Source organism: Lissotriton vulgaris, chromosome 8 (genome assembly GCF_964263255.1).
Source record: "Lissotriton vulgaris chromosome 8, aLisVul1.2, whole genome shotgun sequence".
NCBI lineage: Eukaryota > Metazoa > Chordata > Amphibia > Caudata > Salamandridae > Lissotriton > Lissotriton vulgaris.
Window position 1 is genome coordinate 1194726254 of NC_141696.1, and position 19481 is coordinate 1194745734.

General features: G+C 44.6%; 1 protein-coding gene across 1 annotated transcript in view; it reads right to left on the bottom strand.

Moving 5' to 3' along the window:
• The window catches only part of UFM1 (ubiquitin fold modifier 1), a 165987-nt gene extending 147244 nt beyond the window's left edge, over positions 1 to 18743 (bottom strand). The window contains exon 1 of the mRNA XM_086935068.1: positions 18585 to 18743. Coding sequence (XP_086791194.1) covers positions 18585 to 18586 — 2 coding nt within the window. The 5' untranslated portion in view covers positions 18587 to 18743. The remainder of the gene's footprint in view (positions 1 to 18584) is intronic.
• Positions 18744 to 19481: the final 738 nt, after the last annotated feature.

Consider the following 19481-nt stretch of genomic DNA (forward strand, 5'->3'; position numbering starts at 1 on the left):
CCATTTGCCATGGGCGTGACAAGCACACCAAGAGGGGGGAAAATGGCAGGGATTCACCACACAATACAAAGACATTTCGAAAGCCACACAAAGAAATCAATGAAAAGCGACGGGCATGGCCAAAGCCAACGGAGTGATTACAGCATGCCTCGCAGAGAAGCGAATGCGTGCTGACTCTAGGCTCGACCTAAAAATATGTGAGTCATAAAACAAATGCAGGTGTTTAAAGTGGTTATATTTGTAGAACCATATTTAAGAGAGTAAATTACAGACTGTACAATGAGTTTGTGGTTGTTGCAATAGCCGTTAAAGCGAAATTTAGAAGCCATTGAAACATCAGTCTATATATTCGTAAGCAGTTGAGTCACTTGAGAAAAGAAATCAAGAGCATTAACTGTAATAACCACTTGCAAGGCAATCTATGAGTTAAGTGTGATGCCAAAAGGGGGTCTGTGTATTTTAATTGAAAAAATGCCTGGTACTGTCATCCTTGAACTATACTATTTAGAGTATATATATTACATCTTCATTTAAATTGAAAGGGAATTTAAAATTCAAATTACCAGTTAAAATCATACAGGCAACAGTGCCCCATTGTGGGTACACAGCTGTATGTTCCTGCAAGAAACTAGGAATATTACTAATTTAAGCTAGCCTCTGAACAATACATTTTAGACAGGCGATTTAACACAAATCTGTATCAATAGGTGACTCAGCGAATAAGTTTAGATACAAATTGCATTAGGTTCGCCGAATTAGTGAAAGGCATTTCGATCCCTGCTGATGACGGAATAATCATCAGGACTCTTAATACACATGAGTTCAAGAAGAAGTTGAGAGCATGTATCAAAATCAACACATACATGCAGAAGACGCCACAACATTGTTGCAGTAGGTCTGAATCGGCAGAGTGTTTTTGCTCGGCTGAAGCACTGGTTCGAGAAGGGCAGGATGAATACGGGCAAAATGCTGAACCGGCCGCCGAGAAGAAGAGAAGTTGAGTGAATCCAAAAACAGCTGCAGCGACCCACAATGCTGGGAGGCACACGAACACGGTGGACCCAAAGAAATTTGTATCTTAATTTATTTTCTGGGCCATCTATTAAGAAGGCTTTGTGATACACAACTATTTCTCTCTATCACAAGTGTTTCCCTCTTCTGAGGTCTGAGAACAAACACTTTTCCACGTCACTGAACATTGTGATTAAAGTTGGTGAAAATTTGTAAATATATTTACTTAAATCATAAAAAATGACTGATTTCCATGACGCTTTGTTATTAAGTACTATTGTACCTTCTTCTTTAATTTGGATGGAAACAACATTTTACCATGTGAAAAGTGAGTTTGGGACTTATAAGGCTGGACGTGGCTCGCTGGCCTCTGTGTTACAAATCCTTGGTTGGCCCACTCGCAACTGAGAACCAGCTTGAAAGCAATACTCTCTGTTTACGTACATGGCCTATTGCCTGAGGAGAGAACAATGAAATGATCAGTTCTTCCTTCTGTTTTAAATTTCCATTTCCTGGACTTGATTCCATGATTGATTTGAAGCCTGTCTGTTGGATGAGCCAGAGTCTGGAAACCTTTGTAAAGAGGAGCAGATACACTTCAGGGACTAGAGAGTGCATCTGTACAGTAAAAAGAGAGTTGATTTCGCTAGAACAAACCCGTAATTACAACAAAATGAATTATATTTTGGAATTCTAGCTTTACCATCTTGAATCTTTGAAATTGCAAAATCCAAATCCAATTTCCTCAACCTCTCCTAAATAGACTTCGCATCAGGGATCGACCTGCTGCACGTTTGACTATCTTCCTCAGAAAGCCTGGCTTCTTGGAAGTCGTAATTTTGACATTTTTGCTGAAGAATTTGTGACTGAGCCAAAACTTGCCAATCCCTTAAAGTTGTGAGTTTAGAGAATACGTTTTTCCTGCAACTCAGAGAGTACATGCATCCTTACTCTCAAAAGAGTGCCATATAAAGATTATGTTATTTTTTAGATCTCGCCTAAGCCATCCCGAATGGATGCTTGGCGAGATTATAGTAAGGCTTTTCAAAAGTGTACCCAAACTGCGGATCGGGTACAGTTCATGTGAGCCGGGCGCGTGCACATCGCACACCATCGGCATCAGACTTCAAAGGAAGACGCTCCTCGGCCCCCGCCACCCATTTCCACTCCCCTGTCCCCACCACGGAATGCCGAGAGCTTGTCTATGTGAGCTCCGAGAAAGAAAGGCTCCGAGGCAGCCATCGCACCAGTTCCGGACGCGACATTCGCTCCCTGCTTTAAAGGCAACTCCGTGACTTAAAGCTTGTGGTGTTCCCCTCTCAACCCCCCCCCCCCACCCCCCCCCCGATCCCGGCTGAGTGTGCACAGGCACAGTCACTACTGACTGGGACCAGCGGTGCCGTCTGCTACAGCGCCTCGAGCTACCATTTAAATGTCTGTTACCCCCCTACCCCGCCCCCCTCTCTCACATGTATGGCATGTTGTGCTGGAAAATGTATCTCTCTTGTGTTTAGCATTGTGCTCAATACTGGTAATATTGGAAACAGCAATCATATTGTCTTAGCTAGTCAGATTTTTCGTTAACCTCTTTACTTTGATTTCAAAGTTGATTCTTTGTCTACTTTTTCCTAGTAGAAGTTTTTGCCTCACTCGATCTTACTTTTTGTTGCAACTCCTCCAACTAACCCTTTGTTCATGTTTTTCACTCATCTCTACGCCATCAACTGTTTAATTTTGTTCTCTCGGCTGTTCTGACCCTTTTTGTCTTACATTATATGTCCTCATATGTCCCAGGCTGGCGCCAGCCCTGGCTTTCATTAAAACCTTGTCTTACGTCTGGAGGCCTCGTACAGTCCCAGTTGTCCTCCCTCCCCCGGGGGTTCTACGCACAGGGGAAAAGGAGGTGCAGCATTTGGCGAAGGAACAGCATGCACGAGCTTGCGAATGGTAAGAACGTGTACATGTCGCACATGCTGTTTTTTTCCCTTTTGGACATTGAATGCTCACATTGACACTGCGGACCGCGCCACCAATCATTCTCACTGGGGTGGGACGTTTCCGGACTGATTGTGCAGACATGTAATTCTCCCTTCACCTACCTTTGATGCATGGTACTGGAGGCTTCCTAATGCAGTCCTGTGACATAGCCCTTCATGTGTGCTTGTATACTTTGACTGTTGGCAACATATGACAGTATCTCACCAGTTAACAAGAACTGTAAAACTTTTTTGCCATTTTCCAGGGTCATAGCAACACAGGTTTTGATAATTAAGCACTCAATACGTTGCTTCCTCATAATCTTGAATACAAGATGATGGGGTCCTTCCACTTTTTCACACCACCTGTGTGCTCGTAGTGTGGCTGTGTTTGTTGGCTGTGACTCTTAAGTTAAAATACTGTGTTTAACTTGTAAATGCCAGTTAATGGTCACCCATAGAATGTTCTTTTCATCACATAGAAGCAGTTGCCTCTTGGACATCAATATTTTTGTCTACATGAATGTACAATTACCATATTTCATAAACATATCATAATTTTATATGTTTGATAGATGTGTGTCCTAGAAACAGCACATTTTGTTTATGTATTGCTATTAGTAGTTTTTCAAGTTTCCTAACCATACTGCCAGGGCTTTAAGTGGGCCGGGTCTCACCGGTGCTACGCACCGGAAGATTTTTAAAGGGGGCCTCAAAACAGGTCCCCATCAGGTTCTGTTTTGTGCCTTGGCAAAGCCGGCCCGTTTTTTTTCAGACTGCAGTAGCAGCAGGCACATTGATGTGCACTGCTCACACTGCTCACTTCTCACTAGTGGAGAAGTAACGACATGAGGTCATGCCAGGTGAGCGTTACAGGGGAAGGGAAATCCTTTAAAGAGACTAATTTTCTCTCTGGATTTTTCTTCTCTTTTTGAAACTCAGGAGCAGCAACATTGTCGTGGTGTCACCAGGGTTTTAAGTGAAAGTTTTTCAATATTATAAACTTCATAGTTGCTGCTTATTTATCTTATGCAACTAACCATTGACAAAGCTAATAGCCCTGACTTGTTGTTGGTGTTAATGATGAGGTTCATTGCATTTTGTAAGCTATTAGTATAACAATGCCTTGTATTTATGTTTTAAAACCCAAAACATAAATAGAAGGCATTGTCATTTACAATGCCAATAGCTCAGGCTCTCACAACTGCGAGACCTATTGCATTGCAAATGCTTGTTTACCTTTTCTGACAAACTGAGACGCGCTGTTTGTGTGGGAGCCACAAACCTTTGCTGCCTAACACTTGTGGGACTCGCTGGCCCAGAGTTCAACTGACAGGTCCCAGCTGCTGGCGTGAAGGGAGGCGCTGGTCAACGTGCATAAAAGTGCTGCCTTACCTCTGTGACGTGGGACGTGCTTTCCGTGTGGGGGCCACAATACTTTGATGCCCAACTCTGATAGCTTTTACGCGTTCTGTTAAGGCACACAGGTTCTGATCCCATATAATAGATTGGGAGTCTGATAGCGCCACACTGAAGATTTCTGTTTATTAATATACTAGCAGCCTGTCCCGACGTTGTCTGGGTATGAATTGCTGTCTGCCAGTAGTATATTGTTTTGTAGGATTTCGTTTTGATAGCGTTTATCTGTGACAGGCCTGTGAAACGCTCCGATTCACAGTGCACTGCTGATGCACTTAAGAGTGCGCGTTCAGTAGTGTGTGAACTCGAGTTTCCCTACTTTATTTTTCCTTGCAATATTATATAGCGCGAACTCGACAACATGGCATGGGCACAATTTACATTACAGAAGAACACATTCACTTGTGGTAAGCACGGGGAGACAAAACGATTTGCCTGGAATAACAGGATGTTGAGCTAATGCTGAGATTCGAACGTAGCTCCCCAGCTCTAAAGTTCGCAATTCTAGAACTTGTGGCGGGAGGTGTGTCTAAAAGTGTATATCGGTGCTGGCCATCAATGAGAGAGACCTGTGCATTTTTCAAATCGGTGGTGAAAAAATATGAGTATGTTGCTGGAGATGTGGGCCACCGTGCCACCAATGTACTTACCGGGGGAGGGTAAACGCCCATTATTCGCAACTTTCTTTCCGCATACCATCACTCCGCATACTTTCATTACGAAAGTACCATGACTCCGCAATGCCATTATAACGCATGGCATTACATTTTATATGCTTTTACCACGCATACATTTACAAAGAAATTCGTTGTCAATGCATGAATGGTAAAAGCATGTTTTTAAAAAAATGTTTGGATAAGGTAAGTATGGATATAGGGGTATATGTTTTGGGGTACTGAGGTATATGTTTTGGGGTGTTTGGGTATTTTAAGGGTTTAGATATAGTTTTGGGTTATGGGGTACAGGGGTAGTTTTAGGGATAGGTATGGGTTTTGGGGTACAGGGGTATTTTTAGGGTTCAGGGCTAGGTTTGGGTTTTGGGGTACAGGAGTATTTTAGGGTTCAGGGGTAGGTTTGGGTTTTGGGGTACAGGGTTATTTTTATGGTTCAGGGCTAGGTTTGGGTTTTGGGGTACAGGGATATTTTTGGGGTTCAGGGGTGGGTTTGGGTATAGGTGTATTTTTAGGGTTCAGGGGTAGGTTTGGGTTTTGGGGTACAGGGATATTTTTATGGTTCAGGGCTAGGTTTGGGTTTTGAGGTATAGGGGTATATTTAGGTTTGGGTTTTGGGGTACAGGGTTATTTTTATGGTCCACAAGGGACTACTTTTCTGGCACGGTTCTTATACCTTTTAAATGTATATGGTGGGCCTCTGCATAGCCTATGTCCTTCTGCTGCAACTGCCCTTTCCAACGCTGTATTGGGTGTTGTGATCGGTGCTGTGGTTCCTGAGATTACCCGCCTCAAAGGTTTGGGCTCTATCTTTATTATATTAGTATAGAAGATATAGATATAGATAGGCCTGAAGTTGTGCCACAAATACGCATAATTTGAATGATTCTGGCCCCGGATCTTTGTGGGTCAGCGAAGAATAAGATGACATCATCAACATATAGGGCTATGCAATAGGATATCTCCGGCGTCCACTCAAAGCTACGCACAAGTGCATCGCGTCTGACCCATGTGGCCAGGGGTTCGATGGTGAAAGCGAATAAGAGTGGGGAAAGAGGGCAAACTTGTCTGGTACCGCAGCCAATTGAGAATTAGCCGAATACCCTGCCATTCATCGGAATAGAAGCTGTGAGGGCTGTATATAACAATTGTATATTTGTGCTATGAATTTGGGGCCCATATTCAGATGCTCCAACAGTATAAACATATATGTCCAGCTGACCGAGTCAAATGCCTGGTCTATATCTGCAAGGAGTAAGGCTGATGGTCAGCCCAAGCAATCTACCACAGCTACTACGTTGCGAGCTTGACTTACGCTGTGTTGTGTCGCTCTGTGGCATAATACCAGCCTGATCTGGCTGAACCAGATCCAGCATGTATGATAATCTATTTGGTAGTACTTTTGCCTGTACTTTGGCTTCTTAGATTTAGAAGGGAGATTGGTTGGTATGATGAACAGAGTTCGGGAGGACTCCCTGGCTTCAGGAAAACAATGATTTCTGCATGTCTCCAAACGGGTGGCTTTCAGGGCACTGCGGACTGTGGCCAGTTGACTGTGTCTAGCATAGGCATGCATGCTTAAAACAATTCGCAAAGAAACCCTTGGGCCTTGATTCTTTCCCGGGATTCATTTCTGTTATAGCTTTGGTTAATTCCTCTAGTGTAACGGGGGCTTCTAGGGATTCTCATGCAGTGGCGGATAGTGTCTTTGGCGGTATATCCCGAAAGAAATCTTCGATCTGGGAGTGTGATAGAATTCGGCAAAGCAATGGGCTACCTCATCTGGGTCCGTGAGGATTACATCGTTTTGTGATTTAATCGCCGATATCTGAACTGCTTTCAGGGTGCGGTGACACAGTCTGTGTAGGAGTTTCCCTAATATAGAACACACACTATATAAATGAGGGTCTAAGGGCTAGTTTTAAGACTCTAAACTGGACACATGCCCCTAACATCAGACTTACTACAACAAAAGGTATCCAGGAGTCACAACCAAGTGTTTTTACTCTAGACTGACCACCATATGACTTACAGATTAGATTGTGAATTAAATATTGTTCATATGTGAAAACCATTCAACTACTCATATGCTCAGCATGCAACCAAGGTAGGAATGTTTCCCATCAGTTGCCGTTCTGTACCACCACTATCACATCATTTGGGTCCTCCTTACCCAGGAGTTAGTACAAGAGAACAGCCACACTGTGTGGAGCGTGAAGACTGTGTGAGTGAGGAGACTGATGTTATTTGTTTCGCTAGGTGGTTATGGTGTTGAAATGATAGTTACAACTGAAAGAAAGCAGTGCAGTGAAAAAGAGTGGTAGTGAGTAAAATTAGGTGGAACTGAGTAGAATAAGTGTTTTATTAGTTTCTCTCAGACCCCCAAATCTAAAAACAGGTGAACAGTGAAAAGTAGATTTAACATAATATCTACTGGCAAGTGGTCGACATGTTTCTGCATAGAAGCGGAAGTTATCCTATGCGTTCATCAGGACCTAGATGTTGCTACTGCTTGCATGATTTAGTGATAAAGAAATAAAAGGGAAAAATTTCACCTGGGTGTCAGGTGTTGATTCTCCACCACAATCCAGTGTTTGTGGGGATGGCGCCTGACCTCACCTGGCTGCAGCTCAGGTAAATAAGGAGCACCGCTCTCTCCGTCGGTGTCTCCCAACGTCCCTCTGGGATAGCCCAGAGGGACGTTGGGAGACACCGACGGAGAGAGCGGTGCTCCTTATTTACCTGAGCTGCAGCCAGGTGAGGTCAGGCGCCATCCCCACAAACACTGGATTGTGGTGGAGAATCAACACCTGACACCCAGGTGAAATTTTTCCCTTTTATTTCTTTATCACTAAATCATGCAAGCAGTAGCAACATCTAGGTCCTGATGAACGCATAGGATAACTTCCGCTTATATGCAGAAACATGTCGACCACTTGCCAGTAGATATTATGTTAAATCTACTTTTCACTGTTCACCTGTTTTTAGATTTGGGGGTCTGAGAGAAACTAATAAAACACTTATTCTACTCAGTTCCACCTAATTTTACTCACTACCACTCTTTTTCACTGCACTGCTTTCTTTCAGTTGTAACTATCATTTCAACACCATAACCACCTAGCGAAACAAATAACATCAGTCTCCTCACTCACACAGTCTTCACGCTCCACACAGTGTGGCTGTTCTCTTGTACTAACTCCTGGGTAAGGAGGACCCAAATGATGTGATAGTGGTGGTACAGAACGGCAACTGATGGGAAACATTCCTACCTTGGTTGCATGCTGAGCATATGAGTAGTTGAATGGTTTTCACATATGAACAATATTTAGTTCACAATCTAATCTGTAAGTCATATGGTGGTCAGTCTAGAGTAAAAACACTTGGTTGTGACTCCTGGATACCTTTTGTTGTAGTTTCCCTAATATATCCTGCTTTGATTGGCCTGGCATGCAAGATTGGCCTCGTCTAGCAGTATTCCCTGGTATCGTTGTTTCAGTATAACTAATTGCCTACAAGCGTTGTCCCAGTGTCTCTCACTGCCACGTCGCTCTATGTCCATAATTAGGCTGTGGGGTCCTTTGCTGATGGTCCTCAGCCCAAGGGGCTATGAATGTGATAGGGTATTTTCACAGAAGATTACAAGGGAAGGAAAGAGCAAGCGCACATGACCCAAAGACTCACTGAAGAAGTATTGATTGGTGTACTACAATAAGATTAATTTGCAAAATTCTATTTGGACCTCATATACACTAAACGTACACTGTCTATATACCATGTTCTTTCAGTGCAGAAAGCAAGCAATAATAAAAGCAAAACGTTCCAGAAACACCGGAAAAACACTTTTTCTGTTGTTTTTAGTGGCGCGAAAATGTGTAACCACTGATAACAACTGTTTTTTAAGATATTGAAAACACTGAAAAAATCCCACCAGAATTTACCAAAAATAGAAACTGAAAACAGGAAAGCCTATCCATAATTTGTGCTTCTCTTTGTAACAGCATCTTTTTTTCTGGTGTCGCTCTGTTGTGCAGTAACTAATGTTGAAACCTCGTGTAGTTGGTTTCATTGCTTCCCATAAGGTTATGGAGGACAAAATCGTCCCTTCATTGAATGAGAAGTAGTCTATTAGGGCTTTATTATGCAGGTTTTATATAGTGGATTATGCCTGTGCCAGAGAGAAAGGTGCCAACGGAAAAGAGGTCGTTTAGGGCCATTTAACAGTTGTAGTTTCACAGGGGAGTGGTCTGACAGACCTCTAGGAATGTTGTCTGCTTCAGGTATTTTATGGGCGTGTTCACGTGTAATGAAATATATATTCTAGTCTAGAGAATGAGCCGTGGACTGCTGAGAAGTATTTATATCTTTCAGTCGTGGGATGTAGGGCTCTCCATATGTCCGTCCAGCCCAGCATCTCTGTCACAGGGCCAAACTTAGATTCCCTTGGTGTCCCATGTGGGGCTGTTTGTCTCCACCTGTCATGTTCTGAATGAATCTCATAATTTCAGTCTCCCTGAACTATTGTGAGGCATTCTGGTATGGACCCATAAATATCTAGTATGCGTTCGATGAATGTTTGGCTTAGGAGTGGAGGGGCATAAACACAGCCCAACACTATAGATTCTCCTCCCACTTTGCATTGCACAAAGATGTACCTGCCCTCTGTATCTGCCCATGTGCGAATGTGCACAAAGGAGATATTCTGTTGAACCAATATAGTGATCCTTCTTGAACCTCTTACGAATCCTGAGTGTAATATGTTCATAAAACCATAGCGGGCCAAGCATGGGGCCTTAGTCCCCATGAGGTGAGTCTCTTGTAGGAGCAGAATGTCAGCTCCAATGCATTTCGTCTGTTATAGAACAGCTCCACACTTTATATTATCAATTATGCCTTGGAAATTGAATGTTATCATATTGAGCCTGTCAACTGGAATCTGTCCGCTCAGTATTGTCATAGGAATGGGCTGTGATGTGATCGGGGGAGTATCTGATGAGGGAACAACTACATTGATGAGGTGGATGCCGCAGGCTAACAAGTATCGTAAACAAAACCTGGAACTGAGCTTTCACTCCCCACCGAGCCCACCCGCTCCCACCACAATACCTCAGTAAACTTTGAAGCATCTGTCACGGACGGAATACCGCGCCCACTCAAACAGAGGGTGAGAGCAGTACCCGTACAATGGTTCCCCAAACATCCCATGAGAGTAAATGTCCTGAGAAGTTCTAGATTATTCTCTAAGGTGTAGTAACCCTCGATTCATCCCAACATATTTAGCGTTGTCTCTTTGGTGGTTCTAGAATTACGTTACATGTGGATTAGACTGTGTTCAATTGCCAAGGGTCTCAGTCAGGCTGTTTGTTACACCGTGATCTTGAGTGCCAGGATGATCTGCATCTGTGTCTTTGTCTGTCTTTCTTGGCATTCTAGCTGTAATGTGGTTCTCCAGACAATGAGTCCGAGTCTCGGGCGTTGGTTTGTGTGGCTTCACCGGACGGACTTCCTCCGGTGTATCGAAAAACATGGTACGGTCTTTGTAACTGTTTCACAGGAGAGCTGGGAACAGTAGCATATATGAGATTTGGAGTTCTTGGAGGCAAACTTTCAAAGAGTTAAATGATTGACGCTGTTGTTGTACCATCCTAGTATAATCAGCAAATAATAATTATACGATGGGATTCGTAGACGGGTGATTCCTGTGACCAGGCCTGTCGACGAATAGTATCTCTATTGTGAAAATTGAGTATCTGCCGGATAACTGCCTGTGTTCTGGCACCTGTGGGAAGTTTTGTGGTTAGAACTTTGAGGGCATGATCTATTATGAAACAGGTGTACAGGGTTTCCATGGGGATCCATGTTTTAAGCCATTGAGCGAGAAATGTGCCTAAGTCTGTGTCTTCACTGCCTTCGGGGAAACCCATGAAGCAAAGGTTGTTCCTACGTGCTCTGCCTTCAGCTTCTTATACACGAGTAGCCAGCCCCTGTGTGAGTTTCTCAAGTGTGTTCACCTTCCATTGGAGCATAGAGACTGAGTCTTCCACGCCCGAGACCCTGTTCTCGGCTTTGGTGAGGCGTTCCACAGCGTTACGCAAGTCTTGGTGCAGTACCATTACATCAGACCCAACCACGCATACTTTGGCATCTAACATATCCCTTGATTGCGGGATCGTGGCTAAAAGCGCAGCATTGTCATGGATACTGTTTTGGAATCTGATAGGCGTTGTTGTCCTCTCTCTGGTTCCAGTGAATTTATCCATTGTGGATTGTTTGGTAGCCGGGCCCGCTGATTTTTTTCCAGACATGGCTGCTGTTTGTCCTATATTAGTGTCTTCAATATCTGGGGGGTAAGGGGGGAATGGGGCACGGTTTAATATGAAAGAGAATCTCCGGATGCTGGTCTTAGTGGATTGGTATATAGTATGGTATCCCCACCTATGTGTTTCATTTTCCTGTAGGGGTCGGAATTCTAGAGTTGCTTAGCTGTACACTAAAGGGGGGCATCCCAACCACAGGCTGCACCAGAACCTACTCTAGCCGCTTCCGCAGATGGGGATGCAACTCCCTCTAATGGGCACTACCTTCATGCCCCCTGTTGGTGTAGTCTGAGGGGTGCGGTTTCTCTTGCCGCTGCTATTTACTCATGATACCTATGTTACCTTGCAGGTTTTAAGGCTGAATAAAAGCTTGGATACGCCTCCCCTCACTGGTCGTGCTGTCCCCAGGCCGTGCCTGTTGTGTATCTTTATCTCTTTATCTCTTTCGCGGCAGGAGTGCACAGTGTACTTACCTTCACCTCGTCTGCGCTCCAGTTTCTGCTTTTGTGTGGTTTAGTCTCTTGGTCCGCGCCTAGGGAGCCGTTTGGCCGCAGAGTCTCCCATGGCCAAGCGTTATTCGGGGCCTTCCGGCTCCACCTTGGCTCCATGTGTCTCTCTCCCCTTCGTCACCGTTTTAAGTTGGAGGACCCTCTGCCTGGGTGTTACTAGGCCTCCGTCCAGCTTGCCTCCGGTATGGCCAATGTCTCAACAGCCCACTGCCCAAATATACTTTGTAGACCGCTCTGGCTTATGAGGGTTCCACGGTCTCACCGGTGGTGCCCGGGCCGTTGTGTATCGTTAGCTTTGTTTCACAGCGAGGGTGCACTGTGTACTTGCCTTCACCTCTGGGTTGTGCTTCAGTTGCTGCTTTTGTGTGGCTTAGTCCCTTGCTTCGCAACTGGGCAGCCGTTAAGCTGCGGTGTGTCCTGTGGCGAAGTGTTATTCAGGGCCTTCCAGCTGTTTCTAGGTTCTGCGTGTGTCTCTCCCCTTTCTCGCCGTTGCTAGTTGGGAGCCCCTCTGCTGGCATGTTACCTAGGCCACTCGGGCCGATCGATGGGAGTCCCACGATCTCACAGATGGTGCCAGGGGCCATCGCTCACTCCGTTGGATTCCGGGTTTCCCTTCCCTGCAATGGTGGTAACTGGTAACAAGACCTCCAGGAGGGGCACCCGAGGAGTAGTTGTCACAGCAGTCCGCCGCCGCCTTATGCGCCATAAGCTGCACGGCCCGATGAGGGTCTAACGGTCCTACCATTCAGCATCCTGGATTGTCGGTTGCTCCGCATGATTCCGGGAGCCACCACAAGATGTAGGGATTCTGTCCAAAGGCATGGGGCTTCGTGTGTGGTGGTATGACGGAATGATTAGGTCAGATTTCGAAAGGAGCTAGTCTACAGCGCGCCCACCAGGTCAGACCGCTTAGCCACACCCACCCGTCGATGTATGTTTTTAATTCTTATCACATATGTGTCATAGTGATTTATGTCAAGTCATTGGTTGTCAAATGTTTACGAGTTTTGAGATTTTTTTGATATATTTGTTATCCTCAATATGATCTGAAGTTTGAAGAACCCTATTTTATGTGTTTTATGCTACAGAACTGCAGCGGATAAAAATGATTGATGATGATGACATATTGACCAACATTCAGCAGTTTTTTTCCCCATTATTTTTTATGCCCATTTGTACCTATTGCAGATTTAAACTTGTGAACCACTTACACAATAAGCAAAAAAACTAGGGCTTTTACAGCACACCACTTATTATTCAGTCCTATTTACGTATATCTCATCTGTGAGTATGAGTCACCCCCTCTGTTACACTTAGAGACAATAATAACAGCCACAAACGGGGAATCCAGAACAATCAGTCCTCTTGCTGATCAGTAGCCTTTATCGTATTTCAAAATTATTCTTCTCTTATAAAACTCCCAGCACACGACTTGCCGACACGTGTTTCATCTTTTTCAAAGACTTTTTCAAGGCATGGATGTAGATATCATAGAAAACAGGACCGTGTGTGGACCAAGCCTAGTCCCGCACAATAGAACGTTCGAAATCACCAAATTGTCACTGTCATCTCCCGGGTAAGCTCCAGGTAACATATATAGCACAGTCCTGATGTCTTGTCAGTAACGCCCCGATGGTCTAATAGAAACCGGGTGCTCAAATTTGGCAGTTCAGTTGCCAGTTGGTTTAAATGTTGCTTCTACGGATAGTACATATATATTCCAATCCTGTGATGCGTGGTAAAAACTCTGCACACCAACTATCAAGTGTCGGTCGGTATAAGCGAACTCTTCTCCCAAGGTTTCAACACTCCAATATGTGCTGTCACCATTGAATGATTATAAATATCAGGGCCGTCCTCCTCTTCTAGTTTGTGAGGACTCTACCACTGTCGGCCACACATCACTAACTAGGTTATTCGTTGTAATATCTTCTACGCACACTGCGCCACTATTTTCGGTCCAACCATGGTAAGTTGAGACCTCCGAGTATCTGTAGCCCGTAGTCAGACCGCAAGTCCTTCTAGCAACGGGTGACTTGAAGATATTACAAAGAATACCCTCTTTAACGAGGTGTGGCCAACAGTCGTTTATACCGACCGACACTTGATAGTTGGTGTGCAGAGCCCTATTGCATCGTAAATACTTGTTCTACATAAGTGCTGCCCCTTCCTGCAAGTTTTTTCGGTAGCCATCTGCTGGTTACCTTGATCTTTTGGCCATTTGTTTGTTTATTTTTGCACACCTAGTCCCTTATTAATTTGACTTATGTCATGTAGCATCATAAATTCAGCTGATTTAGCAATATAACCTTTTTTGGATTCTCACTCACAGAGGCTTCACCAACCCCTTAATGACCTTCTCCAACTTCCTGTCTTTTAGGGTGCATCCAAATTCTATCATGATGTAGATCCCGGTTGGATTACCCTCCGTATTGCAATCTGATGTGTGTTGTAGTTCCATTTTCCTGCCTGTATGTGGATGCATAAACACATCTCCCAGAATCACATTACTGCACTGGCCACAATTCTCTTATATCATATTGGTAACTGTTTTGTACTTGTGACATTTGAACGTATTGTGTTGTAGGTCTCTGAGGAGGCCACAGCTGTACGATTCAAGCTTCAATATTTATCCCCTGATGAAGGGTTCAATTTGAGCCTAAAATGCATTGGGATTGTCCTGTTGAAATCTGTTAAATGTGCAAACATTTTTGTAGTTTTTTGAACATGCGATTCTATTATTTATTATTTAATGCATTATATTTGAATGGATAAACTTTAAATATTGTGGATTTTGTTTTCATGTATCGTGCATGTAATATATGATTGATTACTGAATGATAAACTAATAAGCCTTAGAGCACACTAGTCATTTTGCATAATTTGATTAATTTGTTTAGACATAAATTGTCAGTTGCTGTGCTCCACACAGGTTGTGGTTTTCCAGAGCCTTTACAATTTATTTGATTACACAGAGAGATTTGGGGGCTACATCTCTCAACGTGGAGGCATGCATATCCTCTTAAAATTGTTAAACATTGGGTTTATTTAGTCTTGATCTAGTAGAAAATTAGGTGTGCGGAGTCACTTCTCTTATTTGTAGACTCTAGAACGCACATCTCTCTAACATTACAAACCCTGCATTTGTATTACAATTAAAGCATACTACACATTAGATACTACATTTAATAAAAATACCCCAAACTATTCATTACCCGGGTTTCCCTTTTCAATCTCAAATTTCAGATAAATCATTAGTAGGAGAAATGATGTTATCTGCCAAGGCAAACAGTTATTGATAGCCTACCCAAAAAACATCTGCACCACTAACACCTCTTAAGAAAATGTTCAAAATCTGAGAATTTCCGAAATTGCAATAACAAAACCACAATCACAATGAGACAATAATTACCTCAAAACTCACTCCCAATTGTTTCACAACAATTCTAGCTCTCCGCCCTCTAGTACAAAGCTCTAGGTTTATGATGATGGACAAGATAAAAGCTGCACCACAAAACATAGCAATATATGGAATCCGTCATTTGGCCGTATTCAGGTTATTCAGGTATTCATGGTATTCAGGTTACAGTGAGCAGCGTCTAAACAAAGGGGCACGGACAATACTAATGTGAAAGCGCATATGGTGCGCTTTCACACAAAGTAAAAATAAAATAATTAAGGAACGCACTGCGCAGCGGCTGAAGTGAAAGTGGGATGCACTATTAATTAATAAAATAAATAAGGTACAGATGAGCAATTTAACTCCACCTTCACTCGAGACAACCATACCTGGGCACCCGACGCAAACAACGTAGCCAGAGAACTCCACACCTGGAACTCCAACTGAGCAGACGAGCTCGCCCCGCAACCCCGACAGAGAACGCCCCAGGAAAGCCGCCTGGTTCACCACCGCTCTCCAAGAAACCAGACACACCTGTAGACGCCTGGAAAACAACTGGAGAAACACCAAGACAACCTAAAACCACATCACCTACAAGGACGCCATGACGGACTACCACAACCAGATCAGAGCCACCAAGAGGAACTTCATCCACAACAAAATCCTGGCCAATTCCACCAACTCCAAGGAACTTTTCAGTGTCATTCAAGAATTCACCAACCCACGCAGCAAACCCACAGATATCACTCCATACCAAGACCTCTGCGACAAGCTTGGAACCTATTTCCACCTCAAGATCAAAAACCTCTAAGAAAACTTAATCGACCATCCAACTGGCGCCACAGGCGCCGCCCCCCCCTCCCAGAAACACAAGCGAGCCTACCATCTCCAACTGAACACCGATCACGGCGGAAGACACCGCCTAGCCCATGAAAAGCATCCACTCAGGGGCCCCCACCGACCCCTGCCACCCTCACATCTACCACAGAGGGGCGACTGCCATTGCACCCGAACAACAACGCACCATCAACACCACCTGCAAAACAGGCACCTTCACAGATGACTGGAAGCAAGCAGAAGTCAGACCCCTGCTCAAGAAGCCCACAGCTGACGCCACCAACCTCGAGAACTATCAGCCCATCTCGCTCCTCCCCTTTGCAGCCAAAGTTGCAGAGAAAACAGTCAACAGGAAACTGACACGATTCTTTGAAGAGAACACCGTCCTCGACCTGTCCCAATCCAGATTCCGAAGCAACCACAGCACAGAGACCGCCCTACTCGCCGCCACAGACGACATCCGCACCGTCCTGGACCAAGGCAAACTCGCGGCCCTCATCCTACTCGACCTATCAGCGGCCTTTGACACAGTCTCCCACCGCACACTAGATGCCCGACTAAACGATGCAGGCGTATAAGGAACAGCCCTGGACTGGATCCGATCATTCCTCACCGGAAGAAGCCAAAGGATTAGACTCCCACCTTTCCTCTCCGACCCCAAGAAAATTACCTGCAGAGTCCCACTGGGTTCATCACTGAGCCCCACCCTCTTCAACATCTACATGGCCCCCCTCGCAGCCTTCGTCCGATAACACGGCCTCAACATCGTATCCTACGCCGATGACACCCAGCTCATCTCCTCCCTCACCAAAGACCCCACCACTGCCAAACTCAACTTAAAGAAAGGAATGCAAGTCATCGCAGTCTGGATGACGAACAGCTGCCTGAAGCTCAAAGCCGAGAAGACAGAAGTCCTCATCCTCGTTACCACCCCTTCTGCATGGGACAGCAGCTGGTGGGCGACCGCCCTCGGAAGACCACCTACTCCCTCAGACCATGCCAAGAACCTGGGCTTCATATCGACTCATTACTCACCATGAACCGACAGGTCAACGCCATCTCCAGCTGCTTCAACACCCTCCGCAAAACCTGCAAGTGGTTCCCCCTTATTCAAGGAAGACAGTCACCCATGAACTCATCACCAGCAGACTGGACTATGGAAACGCACTCTACGCTGGCATCAACAAGTCCCTACTCCGCAAACTCCAGACAATACAGCCAACTCGTCCTCAGCATTCCCCGACACAAACACATCAGCCAACACCTACGAAGTCTCCACTGGCTCCCAGTGGAGAAAAGAATCACTTTCAAAATCCTCACTCACGCCTACAAATGCCTACACAACGACTGAACCAAATACCTCAACGACAGAATCAACTTCTACATACCAAAAAGAACCTCTGATCTTCCAACCTCGCACTGGCCGAAACCCCGTGCATCCACAGAGCCAAAGCAGGTGGAAGATCCTTCTCTCACATTGCAGCCAAGACCTAAAACGAGCTACCAGCAGATATCAGACGCGCCCCCCCCCCCCCCCCCCTGAACACCTTCAGGAAGACCCTCAAGACCTGGCTCTTCAGCTAAACAGATCTGCGGACCCCCCCCCTACTTTCCCCCCTCCACACTCAGCGCCTTGAGACCCTCACGGGTGAGTAGAGCGCTTACAATTCCCTGATTTATTTATTAACTGCAAGTAATATAAAGAGCTGTGTGTAAAAAGCAATGTCACACTTACCTATCTACATAATAAACTGTCTTGTGCATATTACACAATGCACTTTCCAGGAGGCAAATTAAACCTCTATGCTAAGTCAAAACTGTGATTAATCAAAACACAAATATCTCCAGAAAACGCTTTAACTACCAGGGTTATCTAACCATTATTATTTCCTGAAATATACATGGCACATAAGCTCTCTGCAACAGATGCTTTAACCAAATAAGATATTTTTTAATGCATCCTTTGCGACTAATTAAACTAGAAGAGACTTACTATAACGTCTCTCCTGGTTTCCAATTTCTTTGTGACAGTGTTCTTAAAAACATAAATGTATACGTTGACTGTCAGACTGCTTTTAATAACTCCGCCCCTTGTGACCCCACCCCCTTTTTTGTTGTCCACTAAGATCCCCCAATTAACGGCCTCTCAGAGTTAAGTTTACCCAATTCCAGCACTTCAAAAGGAGCTGAGTGAGGCAGGACCAAGTGATGATGTGATGATGGACACACTCAATCTCATAGACATCAACTTTGTACTGAATTAAAATCAGTGAAACACACTGCCCGAAGAAGTACGGCGCCAACACAAGTGTAAAACCAATGAAAGGTGTCAGTCTACGTTAGATTGAGTTACACTACAAACCCATACCCCAATTCGCTGCTGGGATGCAGACCGTTTATTTACAACAAGAGTGCCATAAAATGTACAGCTGTCAATTGTCACTCACATCTTCCCGGGCACAGGCTATCGGCGTATGGTGTGTAGGAACGCTACGCCCAAAGAAGACACCGTCAGCAAAAGAGAAGCACATTCAGAAGGCAGGTCACCGGCACGGAAATCATAGATCTAGAAAGCAGACCGTGCAGACTTTGGCCCTCCCAACTCCAACTTTAACTTTGCGGCCATCATGTAATGATACGTGTGGGATGAAAATTGGTAAATTATTGACACAAAAGCTATACATTTCAAACCGTACTGCTCACGACGCTCTAATAATCATTAAAAATAAAAAACGGGCCACTTTTTGGAAACGAATATATACAGTTAAGCAGATTTATACGATGCACATACCAAGAATACAGACTCCATTTTATTTGTGTTTCGATTTCCTATAAAGAAAATAACCAGTGACTGCCGTCTGGCATCCCATGTTCGTGCGGCAATGTTACCTTATTATTATTGTTCTTTATTTTAAATGTCTCAATACGAAGATGCTTGTCGCTCTTCTATTTCTACACATGATCTTTGGCAAGCATTGAAAGACAGAAAGGAAGCCGCCTGCCCTAAAGTACACATGAGGACAATTTACGTTATGCTGGGGGCCATGTTAGGATCAGGCAAACATCTCGCGAAATACACTCAGCTAAATAATTTAAAATTCTTTTCAAACCGTATCGCACTTGACGCTAATGTGATGTTCGCGCATAGCGTGCTCAGTTTGGAGAAAACAAGCTACGTGGCAATGTCAGTTTAGTCTTAGACTACGTTTGCGTCGCGTTAGCACGATGGGTGTGAGACGCAGCTCGAGATGCTGCGAAATCAACCACTGTCTGTCACCGTCAATCGCTTCCTCTTGGGTTGTGAGGGGATGGTTACTTGGGATACCCGCTGGTCCATAGAGCAG